At 46.9% G+C, this 22,540-nt stretch overlaps 1 protein-coding gene across 1 annotated transcript in view; it reads right to left on the bottom strand.

Annotated features, from left to right (window-relative positions):
* Ankh (ANKH inorganic pyrophosphate transport regulator) overlaps positions 1 to 21,834 on the bottom strand; it is a 116,676-nt gene extending 94,842 nt beyond the window's left edge. The window contains exon 1 of the mRNA XM_042695180.1: positions 21,413 to 21,834. Coding sequence (XP_042551114.1) covers positions 21,413 to 21,508 — 96 coding nt within the window. The 5' untranslated portion in view covers positions 21,509 to 21,834. The remainder of the gene's footprint in view (positions 1 to 21,412) is intronic.
* Between the last annotated feature and the right edge of the window lie 706 nt (positions 21,835 to 22,540).

The raw sequence follows: 22,540 nt of genomic DNA, 5'->3' as shown, positions 1-22,540 counted from the left end.
TCCACTGAAGCTGCTCAGATCTCAACAGAGTGACACAGGTATAGCTCAGACATCTGGAGAAATGGGGGGGAATCAAGGGCACCATCTGGACTTCTGGACATGGTGAGTGGGGGAGGCGTTACAATGTGGCCCCTCTGATACAGCTACACTCTCTCCACAGGGGCTCAAACAGGGCTGGTAGGTTTGGGATGTTTGCTAGCACATTCCTTAGACTTTAAGGATTTTTCATGTTTGTTTTGAGTCTGAGAGTTATTCCTGTCTCCCACCTTTTCTTTATACATAACAAGCTCTCGGCCTTAGCCTCAGAGAACTCTGGTATCCCCCAGCAAAGACAGGCCACAAGTCTGGTATCAATTTTCTACTAGAAAATGTTTCTCTCAGGGGGAGACATTTCTTTCCAACTTATCATATTATCAGCTTCTTCCTGCAATTCTATTCCTGTTTACCTAAGCATGCAAGAAGAAGAAGAAGAAAAAGAAAAGGCCCGCCAAAAAAGCAAGCCCTTTCTCTACAGCACAACACTCAAATAAGACTTCTAATAACATATTGGCCACTTACCATCCAGATTGTTGCTGTTAATAGAAACATACTTTACAATGACTACCCCTTCATCAACAAAAATGACTTTTGTTCTAGCTTTTTAATTGGTAAACGTGTAAGGGACTAGTTTCAATGCATAAATAAATAAGTATAGTGATGTCTTTCCCCATCCACCTACAGTAGTGCCTAACACTACTGTAATGAGGCTTAAAGACATCTCTGTTGGCAGATTCTTTTTTTTGGGGGGTGGTGGTGGTAACTAATCCTGGAGCTGGAACTCAGGGCTAGACACTTTCCCTTAGCTTTGTCATTCAAGGTAGAACTAGTTGAGGTCCAACTCCGCTTCCGTCTTTTTGTGGTTTCATTCAAAAAGACAAGGAGAGAAGACAGTATAAGGTAAACTAAGGAAACGATGTACATGTTTGGTGATATATCACTAGAAAGAGTCACCTTGGGAGTCTCTTGGAAGAGTTTAGTCCCTGCAGCCCTCACCGCACAGGCCCACAAACTTGCAGGGTGTATTCAGCCCCTCAATGGAGAGGTTGGTCTGGCTCCAGCAGCAGCCCAAGGGGCATAACCTGGGAAATGCTGCTTTTTCCTTTGGCTCTGACCATGGAGCCAGGCAGAACCGAGAGCACACTCCCCACACAGGCCTCTCAAACACGCCAGTCCCTTGAATGTTTCACAGCGCAGGTCAATGGCCACGGGTGTAAGGTGACGAGGGTGCAGCTGACCGGCTATGAGTCAAAGGTGACAGATTTCTGTGACTGTACTGCACATTGCGGCAATAGGAAACTCCTGCTCAGGCTCTTTACCAACAACTAGGGGCTTCTAGCTAGTCTGTGTTGGTGCAGCTGAATTCTAATCTTTGTGTGTCTTTTGTAAATGATGCTTAAGCAAGAGTGTCAAACTGCTAGGGAGTGGTTACAATCTTGAAAATTGAAAGACGGTTACCCAGGTATCTGTGAGTCATGTCCATCATCACCCTTGAATTTTCCCAACCATGAGGAAGTATCTACAACTATATTTACATGAATATAGTGTAATAGTGAGTTTAGACTAAAACAAAACACAGACGGTAGCACTTATTTGATTAATGTGGTTTTTAGTCACTCATCTCTCTCTCTCCTGCGTGAGCCATACCTCCAGCCCTTGCAGTCCTTTAAAGGATTTCTGTTTAAATCCTGTCTATGTGGGCAAAGGAACAGTAGCACAAGAATTAAATGGCAACGTCCCACATAAGCAATTATTGTCTCCTGGGCCATCCCTGCCACAGATCTATCTTACATCATCCAACACAATTAGCTGAAGAGAAAGGAGCCACATCTCATGTCTAGTGAGCAGGACTGCTAAGAAGAAACTCAAGCTTGTGATTTTCCAGCTATGGTCTGACAGGGGATGTTGGGACTTCGATGAAGGATGCTTTATCATGAGCATGTGTTGCTCAGAGGAGATGACGGGAGCCAACAAACCATCACTAGCACAATGCTGGCTGGCGGGAGGAGCTCCTTCACTGTGTTCTTTCCAGCTGTATTGGGGAACAGGCAAGGGAACGAATGGGTAGAGACTCACGAAAGAAGGGCTGTTACTGGCTTGGCGGCAAAGACCAACGGTGGTGACACCTGAATGCACAGGAAAGAACTGCCCTGTAGTCCTTAGGGACCTGCAGGTGCAGCAGACAGGGAGCACGTTTTCCAGGCTGCTCGGGGAACAAAGGGTAACAAGCAGGCAGGCTGTGTGCACATCAAGGGCTTCCTCGGTGTCCCTGGGGGAGCAGCCAGCCCTGCATGGCCGGTCCTTTGGTTTCAGCCATGTTCTGGATCTAACAACTGCTCGGGGCCATGTCAGCTGAATGACAATCCACAGTCTAGGCTGCCAAAGCATGCGGACTGGCGGAGTGAGATGCTTTATTCTGTGCCAACAGATAGGAGCACTGTCTCTGGCTACCTTGGGACAAGATTTTTCTTTTACTCAGTAGGGGAGGAACACAGGCTTCCAATTGACTACCAGGCATTAGGAGACTCTACAAAAAGGACAACAGAACATTCAATAAGCAAAGTTTTGTTTGTCTTTTTCTTTTTGGTATGGGGCTTGAACTGAGGGCCTGGGCACTGTCCCCGAGCCTCTTTGTGTTCAAGGTCAGTGCTCTGCCACTTGAGCCATGGTGCCACTTCCAGTTTTGAGTGGTTAATTGGACATAGTCTTATGGGGACTTTTCTAGAGCCCAGGCTGGCTTTGAACTGAGACTCTCAGATCTCAGCCACCTGACTAGCTAGGATTTCAGGCATGAGCCACAAGTGCCTGGCAATAAGGAGTTTTTATTGTGCTTTGAAATTTTACCCTTTTGTTCTATAAACAAGAAAAACATCACTATATTTTTTTTCAAGAAGCAGTAATAATTATTAGGATGAAAGCATTTTGGATGATGAGGAAAAAGTTATAAATTACTTTTAGCGATATGAGGAATATTGAGCTTTTTTTATTCTACCCTTATCCTGCTATCCCACCCTGTAAGAAACAAAAGACAAAAATAAAAATCAAATCCCCTGAACCCTCAAAATGGAGAAAGAGGAAGAAAAATGCTTTTACTAGGTGGTTTTTGATAGTTAATTAGAGATAAGAGTCTTATGGACTTTTCTGCCTAGGTTGGCTTTAAACTGCAATCCTCACATCTCAACCTCCTGAGAAGCTAGAATTTATTTTTGTTTGTTTTTGTTTGTATGTGTAAGTCCTAGCTTGAACTCAGGTCCTGGGACTATCCCTGAGCTTTTTATTTTTTTCCTTTCTCTCTCTCAAGGCTAGCATTCTACCACTTGAGCCACAGCTCCACTTTTTGGTGGTTAATTGGAGGTAAGGGCCTTACAGACTTTCCTTCCCAGGCTGGCTTTGAACCTTGGTCCTCAGATTTCAGCCTCCTTATTAGCTAAGATTTCAGGTGTGAGTCTTGGTTGGTTTAAAAAAAATACAAAAACAAAAAACTGAGCTCTATTTCATCAAAAAGCATAGTCCACTGTATTTAAAATAGTCTGAAAATACTTCATAACATGTTAAGGAAAGCCTCACAAAACAGAAAACTATCAAAATGTTGCCAAGGTTATGTAACCAATTGCTTAATAACCTCACAAGAGGAGAAACATTTCATTTTAAAAAGATCCTAAACAAGGAGGCACCACAGTTCTTCAGAACAGGAGTGATGTTTTACACACAGGCCACGTTTATTTCTGTCCTCTTCTCTTGGGATTGGCACCTCCACCCTAGTCACTAAGAAACTGGGACATAGTAGAGGGCAGATCTTTTCTGTCAGATTTGTACGCAGGTGATCCCAGTCATATTTTCTCTCTCATGCTCTCAGCTGGATTCAGGGAAAGGAAGGCTGTCTAGTTCCATCTCTGACCATACTCTTTTTGGGGGGGTCATGACAATGAAGTCAGAATCCCTTCACCAAAGGGAAGGGCATTTGTCCCTACACATAGGAAGCCCAACAATTACGGCTGTTCACATTACCTGCACAGTAAATCACCATGGGTATCTAATCACAGTAGACAGAGCGGTGAGGAAAGGTAGGCTCAATAAGCAATATTGTTTGCTAGCTGTCAGACTGCTATGACTTCAGTACCATTCTCTATTCAGGTCCATTGACAGAATATATAGTATAATACATAGCAGAGGACACTCAGGCTTGTTAGTTTTGGCCACAGCACATTCTGATGACCCTAAATGCAACATGTATCCCAGAATGTTCTGTACTGAAGGATGGTAATCAGCAAGATAACAACTCTTCCTGTGACCATTACTTTTCTGTCCCATCTATTTGAACCACAGCTGCAAGACTATCCCTCTATCAGACACAAATTTGTCAATCATCCAGGAAGACGGTTCTTGGGTTTTTTTTGTTTGTTTATTTGTTGTTGTTTTTGGTGCTAGTCCTGGGTCTTGAACTCAGGGTCTGAGCACTGTCTGAGAACCTCTTTTTCAGGCTAGCACTCTACCACTTGAGCCACAGTATCACGTCCATCTTTTTTCTGTTTATATGGTGCTGAGGAATCGAGCCCAGGGAAAGCACTCCACCACTAAGCAACATTCCCAGCCCCCAGGAAGACACTTCTTTCCACATCACCTGGATATGTGTGCTCAGAAGAAACATGTTCTATGGCTTTCTGGACTGTAGTGGTCAGGGGCCCTCTTCTCAGCCCCCTTCCCAGCTCATTTTTCCCTTCCTACAGTGGATTCTGGGACTAAGACCTCATTCCAACCAGGCAGGTATTCTGGAAGTCTCAGAGCACTCCAACTTTGCTTCCTTAGGTGCCATCACCTCAGATAAGAGGCACATCCGTCTCCCAGAAAACGGTCTCACCAACACAATAAAAGGGTTTGTTTTTCAAGTTTGCTCATCTCACTGGCTCCTACATTAGAACCAGCAGGCATACCATGTCCAGGCCACTGCTAAGTCCAGAGTCTGCCCGGAGAGGATGCCTTCCTTCCTGGTAAGAAGAAAGCCTGTTCCACAGGTACACAGACACACAGCTAGGCTTTTTTTTCCTGCCACAGACATTTGCCAGTGTGTTCACTTAGGAAAAGAACTTATAAACTCAGTTTGTTGTCTTTCCAAACAGAGAGAGAAAATGGTGCTCCATTTGATTGCACTAATAACCCTGACAAAAATCACATTTGGCACCGTATCCTTTCGGGCGTCCCTTCATTCTTTGCCTTTCATTTACTCAAGCTCTTCCGAGTGGTGTGGGAAAGAGAACCCAGACACAGGGGCAGCAGGCAGTGCCACACCGCAGCCCCAGGGGCTCATGGGAAGATGGAGGGACCTCAGGTCAGACGGAGGCACTGTGGCCCCTCCCGGGACGGTGGGTGGGATAAATGTGCGCTCCCCTCTTCCCCTCCAGAGCCCACTGGCTGCGTGGAGAGGAAAGGAATTCACGATGGCGCAGCCAGGGCAACTTAATCTACCACTCATGAGTGCTCAGAACTGAAAAACGAAAACAAAAAAAAGCAAAACTTAAAGTAGCCTCGACTTATGAAAAGGTGTTGAAAAGCAGAGAAACCGTCATGTGTGCCAGAGGGCACAGCCAGCTGACGAAAGCCATGGAGCTCACCCTGACTGTTGGGGATTTGGGGTTTTTTTTTTTAACCTGACAATGAGGTTTTAAGAAAATTGTACAAGTAAGCAGAAGGAACTCTATTTCTGTTGGTCTAGGAGAATACAGAGGGGACAGAGAGAGGCTGGGTAAGGCACAGCCCTTGCTTAAGGATGAACAGAATCGCAGGAGGACAGGCTAGGATGTGCATGAGGCTGTGTGGACCCCTGCCTCAGGGCTGGGTGTGGGGGGGCTTCAAGTTTCTGTAATCAAGACTTCACTCCAGCCTTCCCCTTCCTGCTAAGAAACAGCACAGGGTGGAAGGAAAGAGAAGTTCCTCTAGGAGTTGCTGAGGGCTCGCACACCCACGCTAGCTCTCAACAGACAGCCGCCTGGTCAGCCCTGCTCTCCTTCTGGTCAGGCCGTAGAATAATTACTGCATGCAATGAGAACATACTGCTGAAGCTTTCTGCATATGTAAAGTACACACCAGGCAAAGAAGAGCAACATTCATTTTGTTGCCCTTTAAAATAAGATTGTCAACTTCTGCTGCACTAAAAGAAAAAAAAAAGAATGGGTTACACATTTGTTCTCAGCACCCTCAAATCAAAGCATTTGTCACACATTGGAGATGATTGATTCTCAAAACAAAACCAAGTATGGATATCATATTTGTAATTAGAGATATTCCTTTTACAAAATGGATGTTTCAATCACAATATCATTTCTCTTTTAAAACTCATTCAAATGCTGAGCTATACTTTATGGGTATTTTACTATTAAATGTTGCTTTTTTTTTGCAAGAAAAATATCAACTAAGTGGGAGTATAGGTAAGCCTAAATCAAGGACAGAAAAGTGTTTTTAAATTTTATTCTCGCTAGGAAATACAGCAGTCACACAAGAAAACTGAGCACCACTTAAGAAGCAATCGAATGGAAACCCTTTACACAGTGACTTAATAAGATAATTTAAAAAATAAAAATAAATTATCAAAGGAAAGGAAAGATGATATAGAAGATCCTTAGAAATTTGCCAGGCACACAAAACATGATTAAGGTCACAAAGATACAGGACAGAGAAAGTCACTTTTCAAGTCCAGGTAGCTTCTGATAATGATAAACAGAACAAGCATTTCTCTCTGGAATGTGAGTGACTTTCTATGCTGATACATGTGAAACTGCGTTTCGTGGGGTTTAGCAGCACAGTACCTGCTGTTCCAACACTTGGCAGGGTGAGTTACAGGCAGCGGCTCGGGGTCCTTCCACGCGATGATGGAGGCGCAGTTCATCCCTCTTACCTCACTCTCCTCTCTACTCCTGTAGCCCCAGGCCCATCCTGCACAGAAGCCACCAGCGGCCAGGCAGGCATCCTAGAGCTTTGCAGGAGACCCAGTTTCACTTGAGAAAATCCACCCGATTCCCCACCAGCGCTCGTTCACATCATCTTCCTGGCTTCCAAGTCTTATCCTCCAGACCGCCCCCGCCCACACCCCCAAGAGGCCTGCTTCCCACACATCTCTCTTCTGAGTTTCCAAAGGCTCTAACCACGCTCTAAGTCAAGCGCATCCAGAGGACATTTTAATTTTAAATTAATGCAATCTGGAAGGCCCTTGGCAGGAACCTACTCCCCAAACTGCTATCACCCGCTGGTATCCTTTGAATGTGCAAAGTCTCCCCCTGGGCTCATGAACTGGGAGTATGTTTTCCATCTGACAAGCTTTGGGGAAATGATTGGATCCTGAGCACTCTCCGCTAATCAACGGATTAATCTCTTGATGAAGTCACGTGATGGCAGTGATGTAAAGTAGGTGTGAGGCCTGGCTGGAGAAAGTTGTTTACTGGGAGTGTGCCTGTGGGGACACACTGTCTGCCATGAGGTGAGTAGCTCTGTCCATGCTCCAACACCATGAGGCTCTATTATCACAGACCCAGAATCTGAAGCCAAGTTCTATGGACTGAAACCTCTGATGCCATGGGCCTTATCAATTATTTTCGACTGAAGTTGTTCTGCTAGATATTCTGTCACCTATGCGTGTTAGCACCTGCCTTACACTATAATATAAATCTTCTTAAAGACAAATAATATAGTTCAGTAGTACTGTTTTCCCCAATTACTATTGTACCAGGGTAGTTTTCTACTACTCCTAATGGCAAACATCTACAATCTAACTGTAGTGTAGTGGCCCGGAAACTTAAACATACTTTATAGTTTTATTTTATATACAGAAAAATGCATTCTGCTTTTCCTCCCCCTAGCAGTACTGGAGTTTGAACTCAGAGCCTTGAAATTGCTAGGGTGATGTAATACTACTGCAACATACCTCTAGCCCTGAACAAGTCTTGTAAGTAAACTTTGTGATTCATAAGACTAGTATAAGCTGCTGATGTTAAAACAAACATAAAATCATAGTAAGAAGCCCTCGTAAGGTGAACACACCTCCTACTATTTACACAGTAAAGAAAGACAGCGCACACCACGGAGCTCATCCAATTAAATTCCAAAAGGCATCTCTCTGCTGTCACCAGGGGGCCTGGTTTCATGTAATACTACCTTTAGTACAGCATGATGATACAGATAAATTTTCTTCCCCCATAGTCCTAATGTATTTCAACGCCAATTATGCATAAAGAGTTTTAAATTTTCTATGTCATTATTTCATTCAGGCAAATGGCTGAGAAGTGACTATATTAAAATAATACATTTTTATGTTTTAAAGAAATAAATGAATAGTCATAGCTTTTGCAATCAGGTAAAAAGGAGCTCTAGGAAAATTCATATTGAGAGTGGACTGAAGTTAAAGAGGAGAGAGAGGAAAAGAAAGAGAAGAGGGTGGGAGAAGAGGAGAATTTCATAGGCTAAATGTTCACTGTAGCTCCTATTGCTCATTCATAATCTGTATTCTTTCACCTTTGTCTACTATAATTTGGTAGCCCTAACATCTGCCTCACCCTCCTCCACTTCAGCCAATCCGTGGAAGATTCCATTTGATTCTAGATTGGCTTCTCCACCAGCCCTCTTTCCCTATCCCAACTCTAATCTGGACCACTGACATCTGCCTGGTGTTTATCACTGTAATAGTCTCCTAATTGATTTCCTTACCTCAGAGTCTCACTTCCCTCTCATTCATTAGCCACAGGGAAACCAAAATTATGTGTCAAATATGCAAATACTAGCACACTACACCCTATTGAGAACCTTTCCTACTTTCCATTGTTCAGGATCAAGTCCAAACTCCATGTCCTGACTGACAGGCCCTTCCCAATCCATATCCTTATCCCTAGCCACCCTTAGCTCACCGCTCAGCTGCTCCAAGTGCCCTACTCATTCGTCATTCCTCAGCTAGACCTCTCTTGGCAATGGAGACACACCCTTCTTTCGGGGTCTCACTTGGACAGAACGTGTCTCTGCCCTTAAATGGGCTAAAGTCTACTCTAAAAGGATTCCAGAGCAGGGTCTGGTCCCTCCCCAATTCCACTCTTTAGCAGGTGCCTGCTGGCTTATTTGCTCTACTAGAATTCACTGGAAGGCAAGGACTGATGTAGTTCTTTTCACAACTCTGGATATTCTGGAGAGCAGTCCTAATTATGTTGCCCAGGCTGGCCACAACTGCAAATGTGTTGAGGCCTCTGGCCCAAACCATCCTCCTGTCTCCCCTTCCCCCAAGTGCTGGGATTACAGGTGTGTGTTGTTATACGAGACTTTCTATTTTTAGTGGCTAGCAATGCACCTGGGATATTGCATGTATTCAAGAAACCTTGGATGTGTAAACAAGTTTGTGAATGCACTCCTGCCCTCTGTGCTCTCTGTTCATCATTCTTTAATAGTGAAAACTCTCAAGCAGCCACTGCACGTCTTGGGAAGAGAGTTAGACCTTTTAGCTCATTAAGTAGTTACCAGATGTTGTCTCAAGCACCTTGGTGTGTAACCACCACAATGGTCAACAAAAGTGCGAAAAGACAGGTCCCAGCTGGATGTTTAGGTTAGAGAAATGGCTGATGGTACAGAGAATAGCCACCTTGCCTCTCATCCTCAGTCAAATGGTAGCTGACAATGAAAGGAAAATTAAATTTCAGCTATCATTTCATAAAGCACAGGTTACTCAAACCATAGTGACTCAGCTTTAAAAACCCCAAACCCCAAAACTTGCTAGTAGAAAATTCAGCCATACACATCTCTTCCTCAGAGTGGAAAAAGCAAAGAGTAGCATTCTGACACACAGGCTGTAAAAGCCGATGACTCCCAGCATCTGCCATATTCGTGATTCCTCCCACCACTAATCCCCTTACTGCAAACCACTGAATGAATACAAAGCACACATCAGCCCGGGATGCATACAGACAAATGGCGTAGCAGCGGCATACGAGGCTCAAAGACTTAGCAATATTACCTTTCACACATACCACATGTACTCAAACGACTCTGGCATTTGTTGTTTGGGAGGCATCCCAAGAACAGCAGATCCATCAACACTTTATTCCCACCATTTGACAGCTAGGAAAGCTGAAGGCCACACAGGTCAACGCCACAGAGCCAGTGGGTATAGGGAGAGAGATCGGATCCCGGGGTCCTGACAACCGAGACTGTGGTCTTCCTATCTACCACCCATCATCCTGCACATCCGCTACTGGGGAGGCAGAGAACAAGCTGCAGGAGTGCAATGTGCGTGTGCATTAGCAGGCTCCCTGTCTCCTCTCCCCACATCTCTTTCTCCTTCTGCCACGGTATACTCTAAGCAGCAAGACCAGGGACAATGGAAGAAGCCAAGGTCGGCATTACAGAAAAGAGAGAACACTTTCTATTCCCTTTCATATCACTACCTCTACCTGTACATGTTGCTATGACACTGCCAACACCAAACATTCTCCGGGGAGTCTGGGCATGAGGCACCAGTCAAACAAACCTGCCTTCACAGGTCCAGCCATTCCTCCATTCTTTAAGGCAGGAGGTGATAGCCCACGGTGCCTGCCCCATTCCTAGGACAGGGTCTGGCTCCTATGCTTCTCCTCACCTACCTATGTGTTCACAAGCAAGCAAAGCTTCTGGAACTCATGGAAAGAACGTACTTTTCTCTGCCTTGAGCCCTGCAGGAGCTTGTATCTTCCTAAGCTGAGGCGGCTGAAACCAAAGTAATCCCCTGCCTCCAGCATTTGTGTCCTAGAGCAGTAGGTACTTGGTCCAAACTATGCTTTCTGAGTAGAAGGGCAGTCCAGGAATGGTTTCAAAGTGTTATATCGTGATGTTCTTAATCGACTGCTCAGCATTTAAAAAAAGGTGCTTTCAATAAAAGAAAATTGTGTGAAGGGGTTCAAGACCATGTGGCTAGAAAGTTAAAATGTTAAAAGTGCAGTTTTGCCTAATGTGGACATCACAGGCCATAAAACAGCTCTTGGGGAAGGAACAACCAATGGCCAGGGACAGAAATACATGGGAACTTGGTGGCACTGAGGTAAACTGGGGCAGCTTTCTATAGGGGAATGCCCTCTCCCCCAGGCCCCTGTAACCACCATTCCATGTTCACCTTCCCAACATGACCATTCTAGGGATCTCATATAAGTGAATCAGACAAGAGCTGTCTTTTTGCATCTATTTCACATAGCATAACGTCTTCAAGGTTCACTGATGCTGTGACACACATTATAGTCTAATTTCTTCTTATACCTGAATATTTCATTATACATACACACACATCTTATTTTATTTTATTTTATTTTTTGTCGGTCCTGGGGCTTGAACTCTGGGCTTGGGCGCTGTCCTATAGCTCTTCACCTCAAGGTGAGTGCTCTACCGCTTGAGCCACAGCACTACTTCCAGGTTTCTGGTGGTTAATTGGAGAGAACTCTCACGGACTTTCCTGCCTGGTCTGGCTTTGAACAGTGATCCTCAGATCTCAGCCTCCTGAGTAGCTAGGATTACAGGTATGAGCCACAGGTGCCTGGCTTATTTTAGTTTTTAAAACACATATCACTGTTGAACCATGTGTGAACTATCAGCGGTTCATATAATTTAAGATGTATATCGCTGGAAGAATTTTAAGCACCACATAGCACAAATGAAGGGGAAAAAAAATCACCCTACACAGAAAGTCAAATGCTTTACCCATCTCAAAGTCATGAATACACGTGGTGCTCAGCTGCACTTGGGAACAGGAATTATGGTACTGCATACTGTAGTCACAAGGGAGGGTGCCAAGCCCAGCTGTCAGAGGGCTGCATGGATGTGTGTCATTTGGTGCAAGCAGAAAGACTGACAGAGATCAGAGAAGTGACTGTCTCAAAAAGTCAGTGAAGGGGTAGCAGGGAACTTTCTGTGCTGATGGAAATGTTCCCCATCTGAATGGGTGGTCACTGCCCAAACACGCATTTATCATTTCTCAAAACCCACAGACCAAGCTGAGTGGCAGTGGCTCACATCTGTAATCTTACCTGGGCAGGAGTTCTGAGACCTGAGGATCATAGTTTGAAGGCAGCCCAAGTAAGAAAGTCTTTGAGACAATTATCCGTAATTAACCACCAAAGAAGTGGAGCTGTGGCTCAAGTAATAGAGGGCCAGTCTTAAGTGACAGTGTCTAGTCCTGGAGGTCAAGCCTCAGTGCTGACAGAAACAAAAACCCTCATAGACCTCTATGCTTTAGAGCTGCACATTTCCTTCTATATAAATTATACTTTGAAGATAAGAAATGTACTCATTCCCTTACTCATGTAACTGTAACCCCTCTGTACAGCATCTTTACAATCAAATAGAATTTAAAAAGTTGTACTTTGAAGAGCATTTCTTTCTCAGCCACCACTCTGAAAGGAGGTATCAGCGTCACTACGAATTCAGAGAAACAAGCATTTCTGTAGTTCAGCTGGTGCTCACTCTCAAGTCTCTGCTGTCCCTGAAGTGACACACCAGCAACTTCACACTCACTGCTGAAGCTGACGCACTGGTTGGTCTGGAAAAGTCTGGAAAACGCCGCAGGAAAAATAAGCTACCTGCAGTGCCAGGGCACTGCCCCACATTGGAGGCACAATAGGTGTGAGTCCTGGCATGGTGCAAGCAAGGCCTCTGTGTGGGAGCAGGAATGAGGTGTGCCCTGTTGCACGTCAGGCTCTAGAACAGGTGTCTTCCCAGGTGACTGACTCAATGCTTTATGTGGAACCATTCCCCCATCCTAAAGAACCACAGGGCCTCTGAAAGGTCATGAGGGAACCTAAAATGTCTCAGTGTGAGCCTGAAGTTAAGGAGCCAGTTCCTTCACTCCCTTATCAGGCTGGTGGCAAGCTGTCCTTCTGGTTACTGTGGCAAGGACTTGTGTAGAATGATGAAGATACGAAAGTCCCCACCTTCTTAATAAGGAGGCTTAGTTGTTGCTCTCTGTGCAATTTGTCTTATGAATGTCAAGTTTAGGGCTGCGTGTATGTGTGGCATGCTGGACTTCCTGCCACACTATTTAAAACAGCAGTCAGATTTTTTTTTTTAAATCTGCCATTTCAGATACTATAGGTCTCTATGAAAATGCCAATCCAGTGGTCAACATGTGTCTAGGTCGCTGACAGGGCAAAACCTGAGAGCACACAATATCTTATCGTCGAAAAAACAAGCCTTGGAAACACCTAACAGCCACGCCCAAGCCAAATGGCAAATTCGAACATGACAGTCAAGAATTCCAGTTCTTCTCTGACTTCATGTTATAGTTTTAAAAACATTCAATGGGGATCCTGAAGTGCTTGCTGACAGAGACTGGATAATTTTAGTTGAATTAGCACAAGTGGCCAGACTCCCTGATGAGGCTCCCACGGGGGACTTCTGAACACAAGAGTTTCTGGACCAAGACATTCCTCTTTGGGCCTCTGATGAACTGAGCTTCCTCTATGTCTCCCAGTCTCAGAAGACTGTAATCAAAAGCTGCCCCTGCCCTGTTTCTTCTTGCTTCATCTTGCTTCCTAGAACAAGTCTCATTAACCTACCAACAGACGATGTTTCCACCCATTTCATTCCAGCTAAATGTGCAGAGGTGCCTTGAACTCATTTCTCACGTCCCATCTGAAACTTCTGATGCCGGTAGGCTCACTCTAGATCTCCTTTGCCTTAGCCACAGATCCTCACTGACTGCGGACCTCTGTGCAGGTGGGTGGGCTGGGCAGGGAGGTTGGGGGCAGGGCCCAGTGCTGTGCTCTCAGATAAGGCATTGTACCCTTCTAGGCCCCAAGGCTGGAAATAGTGATGTCAGCCCAAGCTGGTGAGAAGACTACACATTCTTCCAAGAAAGCACTCTCCCCGCCCCCCAAAAAAATGACCTTTGTAGAGAAAAGTAATCTCACAGGGCCGTGATATCACAGCCACTGGAAGGCCCACCAATCAATTCAGCGCCTATGAAAATACCACTAAAAAAAAAAAATCTAAAAACCAGCATTGGACAGGGTAGCACATGTCTGTGATCCTAGCACTTGAGAGGCTGAGGCAGATTTGTGAGTTTGACGCCAGCCTGGGCTACCTAGGAGACTCTGTAAACCAACAAGCAACCAATCAAACGATTAATAAATCTCAAAACTCAGGGAGGACCAGTGAGATCGCCAAGCAAAATGTGCAGCCCCACCTAGAAGTGAAGCTGGTCAACCTGGGACTAGAAGTACTGGCTGTTAACTGGCTGTTGACTCTTGATCTACGGCGAAAACAAATTTCTCCACCACTCTGACTAATAACCAAGTTATCTGCCCTCCCAGGTTAGACCTTCAAAACAGGTTTAGAATGACCACAAGAACTTGCAATCAGTAAACCTTCTAGTTGACTGAGATAATCCTCAAATGTTGTCTTTGTCATTTACTCTATTGTCATCGGATGAATGCTGTCTGGTTGACAGACTAGGAACATAATCCCAAAGCAATGGAAATTGCAAAAACAAGCAAACAAAAAACAGAACCTGGGTTTATATGGCTTGATGTGAAGGTGCTACTTTACCTACATTGTCACTGTCTTCATCTCCTAGACCAGAGCACTCCAGCGCTCCACTTTGATGCCAGCATTTCCAGCAAGGCAGGGCACCACAACATCTTGAAGAGAACTATGGGTAAACATCTTGCTGTCTCATCACCAGCGCCTGAGTGACTGCTCAGTGGCAATTACTGAAGCGCCTCAGTGTGGGTTATGTTAACTGCACTGAACAATTAGACCCTCTGCCCAGTGCTGCTCTGTGTACAAAGGTGTTTCATGTGAGCTACTGTTGTGTGGAGCTGGGGATTGAACCCAGGGCTTTGTGGATGCTAGGCAAACATTATACCGCTGAGCTATATCCCCAGCCCTTTTTCAAGTTTTATTTGTTTTTGTTTTTTGTCAGTGGATGGGGCTGAACTCTGGGCCTGGGCGCTGTCCCTCAGCTCAAGGCTAGTGCCCTACCACTTGAGCCACAGCGCCACTTCTGGCTTTTTTCTGCTTATGTGGTGCTGAGGAATCGAACCTAGGGCCTCATGCATGAGAGGCAAGCGCTCTACCACTGAGCCACCTTCCCAGCTCCCTTTTTCAAGTTTTTATGTTGAGACAGCGCCTTACTAAACTGACCAAGTTGGCCTTGAACTTGCTATGTGGCCTAGGCTGGCCCTGAACTTCTGATTCTCCTGCTGCAGCCTCCCAAGTAGCTGAGATTATTGATATGCGCCATCACACCCAGTTCATGTGTGTTTCCTTAAGCAGGATCTAAGCAATTTGAGGACAGGAGCTGTGTCAAATGCAGCAATTCTTCCTTTTCCTTGTCTTGTCCTAAGGTCACACCCACAGTGACTCTAGGATATCTCTAGAACAACAACTAAATTAATGAAGAAAGTAAGTATCCCAAAGTAGTACACGTTTTTCCCAAAAGAGGCCTTCAAAGTTATTCACTCTTCATATTATTCTAATGAAGTTTTAGTTTCCTGGGTAGAGACTAGATCCAAAGCAGAAAATTGAAAATCAAGACATCAATGTGTGATGGCTCTTTTTATTACATTTTGATCATTAGGTGGGCACATTACAAAGCAAAAGAGGAAAAAAAACCTGACAGTTGCTAACTGGTCAGCAGAAAAATGAGCTAAAAATATTTTTTAAACCCCACTCTTATGCATGTCAAGAAGCTCACAGGAGGAGTAATGTCCAGAGTGGGCTTCCACTGGTTGCCCTCCAACTAATGGGTATTTTGAATGTCCGCTGCCAAGGGACTGCTTGGATTGCCCAGGCCTCCACAAATGTTGCACTACATTTTGCATGTTTAACATTTATTTCATAAGGCAGAAGGCTATACAATATAGGTTAGACATTAAACAAGATTTGCTTTTGCGCTTTAACAAAGGAGAAAACTCAAATGTTTCTTGTTTAAATGCATAAGCTTCATTTATCAAGAAAATTCACACACATGAGTAATTCATACCCAGCTAATAGTGCAGAAAGTAGGGTTTTCTGTGTCCATCTCTACTGTAGCTACTAAAATCATACGTGCTCCAAAATGATCTGATTTAACCCAGGCGCTGGTGGCTCAGGCCTATAATCCTAGCTACTCAAGAGGCTGAGATCTGAGGCAGAAAAGACCATGAGACTCTTATCTCTAATGAACCATCAGAAAGTTGGAAGTATAGCTGTGGCTAAAGTAGCAGACTGCCAACTTTGATCAAAAAAGCCAAACAAGAGCATGAAAGCCCCGAGTTTAAGCCCGAGTACTCTTTCTGTCTCTTTGACAGCTTGTCTGCTTCTCTCTCTCTCTCTCTCTCTCTCTCTCTCTCTCTCATACACACATACCTACAATTACCTAATTTATCTTATTTTATTAATATAGATAACCCCCATGTCCCTGTGGTATGTTATACCAGGAATTTCACAAAGTTTGTTTACCAAACACTGAAGGAATGATTACAATCCAGGACCTGTCGGGTTCCACCCCAACCTGCCTCCCCCATCATTCCAAGTCAAACAAGAAAGAATGAACAGCAATGGACAACGCCATACCACGAACATAAAGCCAGGCTTGTCATATCTAACAGATGCTACAGGATCCTCAACAATACTCTAAAGCCAAAAATGGCTTCTAAAGACCTGGATGCAGGTCCACACATAGGAAGGGCAGAAAGCAGCTTTTCAGCTGGGTATCACACCACCTCACTAAGTTAACAAATGAGTAAACCAATCAACCAGGCACAGGATTACACTTCCCTGGCTCCTGAAACAAGCTGGTAACTAAGTAATCTAAAGAGAAGCTAGGAAACAGGGCAGGGAAGTGAGGATTAACTGGGCTGAGAAGGTCATGGTGTCCTTCACTAAATATGGACTGCAAGAAAGGTGTGACCTCATTTTCTATGTATGAATGAGAAACTGAAATAGACACCGAAGTATGCCAGGCATAAAGCCCAGGGCAGCAAGGGCAGCGCGTTACCTAGTTATTACACCAAGATGTTCCCTCAGACCTCAGAGAGCAAAAAACAAACAAGAAATCTCACTGTCTAAACAATAGGATAATATACAGCAAAGGGAAGAACAGCATGTTTATATGGTCAAATATTACACTGCCATCGAAAATCATAAATACTTTAATATTTGCTGTGCTACAGACTGATCCCACAGCCTTAAGTATGCTACGCAAATGCTCTACCACTGAGCCACAACCCCTGGCTACACTTGCACTTTTAAGTGCTTTGGAAACAAGACTTCCATGTTCTGTGAAGCACTATTAATACACACACATGTAATTTCCTCAATTACATTTTTTACCAGAGGGGCAAGAGATACTCAAATTGTTGAAGGAGTTTTCAGAGTGAAATTAGAGGTACTTTATAGTGTCCTCTTTTATTTTTTCATTACTTACCAAAGTTTAAACAATGAGCATATATTCATTTTATAATGAGGAAAGGTAGCTATTGAAATTGGGGGGAAATAGTCTCCCCTGAAGTTACATAGGGCCTTCACCTGGCCTTCACTTCTGTCTTCAGGCATCCTGGGTGGGTGCCCAATGTGGTGGACACCGAGCTCTGCCCAAAGAGGCCCAGGCCCTGGCTCCCTGGCCCTGGCTCCCTGGCCCCGGCTCCTTGGCCCTGGGTGAACGGTCCCATCCCATGTGGATGAGTGCCATATGCTATACTTGCACTTTCGACCCTCATATCTCTTGTCTAAAGGAAAACTTCTGTGTGTTTGGTTAGGAGTAGGGAGAGAGTGTATTTCTCTATTCAGTTAGACAGAACATTTTTTTTTTTTTTTGGTCGGTCGTGGGGCTTGAACTCTGGGCCTGGGCACTGTCCCTCAGCTCTTCAGCTCAAGGCGAGTGCTCTACCACTTGAGCTACAGCGCCACTTCCGGTTTTCTGGTGGTTTATTGGAGATAGGAGTCTCACGGTCTCTCCTGCCCGGGCTGGCTTTGAACCGTGATCCTCAGATCTCAGCCTCCTGAGTAGCTAGGATTACAGGCGTGAGCCACCAGCGCCCGGCTAGACAGAACATTTTTTAACTTTGGTCCTGGGCTTATCTTTTTTTTCCTCACTGTTTATGACATTAATATTTCAAGATCCTCTTTTACTCAGAAGCTTAATTCTGGCTTTCCTAAATTAGAAAGGGCTTTCCTAAGACAGTAGTCTGAGGAAACACTTGAGCATTCTTATTACCTATCTTACTCTAGTAGTTCTAACAATCTCTATGTAGAACTTGTTAAACAGATATACACCTCAGACTTTGGACCATCATATCAGACCCCACCAAATTCAGACTTCTTCAGAGACATTTGAAATATCTAGCCAGCATCGTAGTGCATACCTGCAATCCTAAATCTGGAAGCTGAAGCCCTAAGATTGATAGAAAAAAAAAGGGGGGGGGAGGAAGGACAAAGGGGAGGGGAAGGGAAAGGAGGAGAGGGGGAAGGAAGGGGAGGGGAGAGGGGAAGGGGATGGGAGGGAAGAAGGAAGGGTGAGTCTGAAAGAATGATTACCTGCCATAAGCAGAAGGTATTTCTTCTTGAGCACAATTTATCTTTCTTTTCTCTTCTGCAGTCTTCACAGCAAAGTTGTCTTTCCCCACCCCTCACCCCCCCAGTCCTGGCCTTGAACCTTGGGCCTAGGCACTGTCCCTAAGCTCCTTTTGCTCAAGGATAGCACTCTACCACTTGAGCTACAGCACCACTTCTGGCTTTTTCGGTGATTAATTGGAGATAAAAGTCTCACACAAACTACCCTGCAAGGGCTGGCTTTGAACCAAGACCCTCAGATCTCAGCCTCTTGAGTAGCTAGGTTTACAGCGATGAGCCACCGGGACCACCTTGTCTTTTGACATTTTTGTGCTGGGCCCGTCTTTGACATTTTAGGTGCTATGAAGTATCTTTCAAGAAAGTTCTTATTTTATACAGTTTGGTGAACTTGACTTTCAAGGAAGCTAGGGACTTTGTACCAAATTTAGTTTGAAACAGAAATATCAGTCCTTTGAACACAGTGAGATCAAATGGACATCTGCAGGCTTACAACTTCATGGTTTAAAATATACTCTAGTCCTTCCTTTCTTTATTAACAGTCTATATTGCTGTAATGACACACAAATATTTTAAATAATTTATTGTAAAGGGGTATTAGTTGCTTTTTAGTCTCTCCCCCACCCCGCTTTACCAACCCTTACGAAGGTACAAGATTTTGTTTGAATTATCTGAGTTATTAAGCTCTTAAAGGAACCTAGTGGTTACAAGGTCTCTTTCCTGGTAGTGCTCTGATTATCCTACACTTGTGACTTTAAGTAACAATCAAGTATAACAGCTAAAATTAAGTTTACACCTCGGTTGGGATTCTGAAAAACTAGAACTTATCCCCAAATTTCTAAGAACCCTGGGCAAAACTCATTGTGAAAGCTTTGACTACCAGGGCACACAGCAGAATGGGAAGGGCCTTGACAGTGGGTGTGGCCTTGAACTTCAGCTCAGCCATTGGCTATTTGCTACACTGGTAATCTCAGGCAAAGGATTTAACCATGCCTAGACCTCTCATTCTTCTCTCAGACACAGCATGTGTGAGAGTTATAAGCATGAACTTGATACTCAACTAACGAAATCAACGAATACACTCTTGGTCTGTAAGGATGGATAATTCCAGAGATGCTACAGTCATCATAAATTGTTTTATATACCGATGTGGTCTTTATCTAGTTTTCTGCAATAATATAGTTTCAATTTTCACTATGGTGCTTGTTTTATATTAAAAAAGAAAGCCTTTCTCTTTCATGTAATTTGTTTTTAGTATAGAACATACCGCACTCCAACTTCTTAAGGTACTACCATGACTACCAAATTATGAAAAGAATACAATATAGGTCTTGCTAGTTTTGTTAAGAGTTCATCACATTTAGGTTGCCTCCTCGATTGAGCTATACAGTGATAAGAGGTCTACACAGTGCAGCTAGTATGCACAGAGAATACTATAGAGAAGGATCTCCATTGACTTCCAGGTTTCCGGGCTGGAAAACCCTTCTTTACTTTACCTGGCTTCCTATTGTGCAGCTTAGTGGACTTGCTGTGGACCAGGCCGGGTATCCATTCTCAAACTTAGGGCCACATTTTCTGAAGACAAACGGACGCTTGAAACCACACACCTCATCTAGAGCCTTCTGCTATCCTTTTGTTCTCTACAAGTCAGAGACTTAAACTAAACTTAAGGGGATGCCTCAAGGTTTAAATTTCCCATGTCTTCATTAGCTGCAGACCCTGTGAAGCAGAAGTGAACCTTTATTCTCCCGCATCACCTCTCCAACCTGAAGATGTGTAAATCACTCATCTACAGATCGTTCACTACAGCGAGGTGTGTAGCACACCTGCCCACTTGTGGCTGGACTTGTATGTGTCCATTTGTCTAAAACTGACAAAAAACAAAAACACAACGAAACTCGGAATGATCCGAGTAGCCTTTATCTCAAGTGCTCCGAAGCCCAGTACCGAGGAGAGAAATAAAGCTAATTTGCAAAAACAGGTCTACTTGAAGGCTGATGGCAATCTGCAGCCCGCACCCGGCACCCTCCCCGGGGCCCTCGAGTGTAATTACAGCCGCCGGAGCCCCGGCGAGCCGCCGCAGAAAGTGCAGGGTTGCGGGAGAGCCTGCGGTGCTCCATTTGCCATGACGCCACATGCAGAAAACAGGGGGGAAAAGAAAGAAAAGAAAAGAAAAAGGAAAGGAAACCGACGGCGAGCACCTCGGTGCAGCGTCTTTAATGGTCCCGGGTCGGGGGGGTGAGGAAAGGGGGGAGGGACCCCAAAGTAGCGGTAGCCCACGCCCCCCGGCCCACTCGGGACCTCTCTCACCTTCGCAAAAGAAAACACGTAAAAAGAAAAACCCAACAAAATCAGAAGTCCCTGGGACGCCAACTCGAAGCCGTTCCTCAGAGCGATTCCTCCCACCGCCCGGGCACCCCGGGCCCCGGGAAGAGTCCGACCCGGCACCCGGGCTGCGGCGCGCGGGGGGCGGGGGACGCGTTCAGTTACGGACCCGAGCTTTACATAATCACAAATTACATAATGCTCCCAGGTGAAGTTCTGGCACCCCCCGGCCTGCCCTCCCTCCCGTCCCCCCCCCCCAGCCCACGCCCCGCATGTTCCCAGCGCGAGCCGCGCGGTGCGGGGCGGTGGGGGGGGGACACCGAGGGCGACGCGGTGCCGGGTGGCGAGTCACCCTGGAGCAGGCTGAACCGTGCCCGGATAAAAGGGAGCGGGGAGCAGGTGACTGCCTCGCCCCCTCCCTCCCCACCCCCGCCCGCACCCCGCGGCGAGCGCCCCGCACCCGGGGCCGGGGCCGGGCGGGCGCGCGCGCGCGCGCGAGCCGGGGCTCGCTTACCTGCTCCCCGAAGTCGATGGCTATGTTGGTGATGCCCAGGGGCACCAGGAAGCGGATCAGCGGCCAGTAGTGCGTGAGCGCCGGGAATTTCACCATAGTCCCCGTCGTGGGCTGACCCCACACACATCTGCCGCGGCGCGGGGACTGTGCGGGGGGCGCGGGGCGCTGGCGGGCGGAGGCCGCGCGGCGGCGGCGGCGGCGGCGGCGGGGCCTCGGGGCGGCGGCGGCTCCTCCTCGCGTGCGGCGCCCTCTCGGAGCGCGGCGGCTCTAGCAGCGGATCCGCGCACTCAAGTCCATCCCCGCTGCCCTCCCACACAACAAAGATCGGCCGGGAAGGAGGAGACCCGCGGCGGCGGCGGCGGCGGCGGCGGGAGGCTCCGCGGACAGCGGCTCCATTATAAGCGCTCTGGGGCCCGGAAATAAATAAATAACCGCGCGCACGAGGCGCCGCCGCCGCCGCCGCCGCCGCGCCGGGGAAATCAGGGGCGGGCGGGCGCGGAGGCGCGGACACCGCGGGCGGGCGGGCGGGCGGGCGACCCGGGGGGAGGGGGCAGGGAAGACGCGGAGGGGGCCGGGCCGGGCCGGGCGCGCCTGGGCCTCCTTCCCCGCCGCCGCCCGCTCTCGGCGCGGCCGCTGGGGGCGCTGCGCGCGCGCAGGCCGCGGGGCCGCCCCGCCCGGTCTTCCCGCCGGGCGCCGCGTCCCGGGCGGCGGGGGTGGTGGGAGCCGCCGCCGGAGCCCCCGTCACGCGGCGGGGCCGTGTGCTCGAGCGGAGACCAGGACTCGGGTTCATGTCGAGGATGACCTGGTTGGGCGGCTGGGGCCCTGGGGTCCCGGAGAAGCCGGGATAGGCGCGTCCGGGGCCCTGGGAAGGGCACGGCCGTGGGGGGCCCCGAGCGAGCCGCGCCCCGCGGGCGGGGACACGGGAAGGGTCGCCGGGAAGGAAGCGTCTCCCTCGCTCTCTCGGGCTTGCTCCCTCGCTCTGGCTCTCCCGGGGTGACGGGACACACAGGGGAGGGGGGGAGGTAAAGGACTTGGTCCCCCAGAGGCTTCCAGGCTGGGCTGCTGCGGCCTTCGGAGCTGGCTCCCACCGACAGCTGGCCCACGGGGGCCGACGACCAGGACGGAAAA

This window comes from Dipodomys spectabilis, unplaced genomic scaffold (genome assembly GCF_019054845.1).
Source record: "Dipodomys spectabilis isolate Male_0828 unplaced genomic scaffold, ASM1905484v1 ptg000179l, whole genome shotgun sequence".
Lineage (NCBI taxonomy): Eukaryota > Metazoa > Chordata > Mammalia > Rodentia > Heteromyidae > Dipodomys > Dipodomys spectabilis.
The sequence above is the reverse complement of the archived record's forward strand: the minus strand, read 5'-3'. Positions and strand labels throughout refer to the sequence as shown.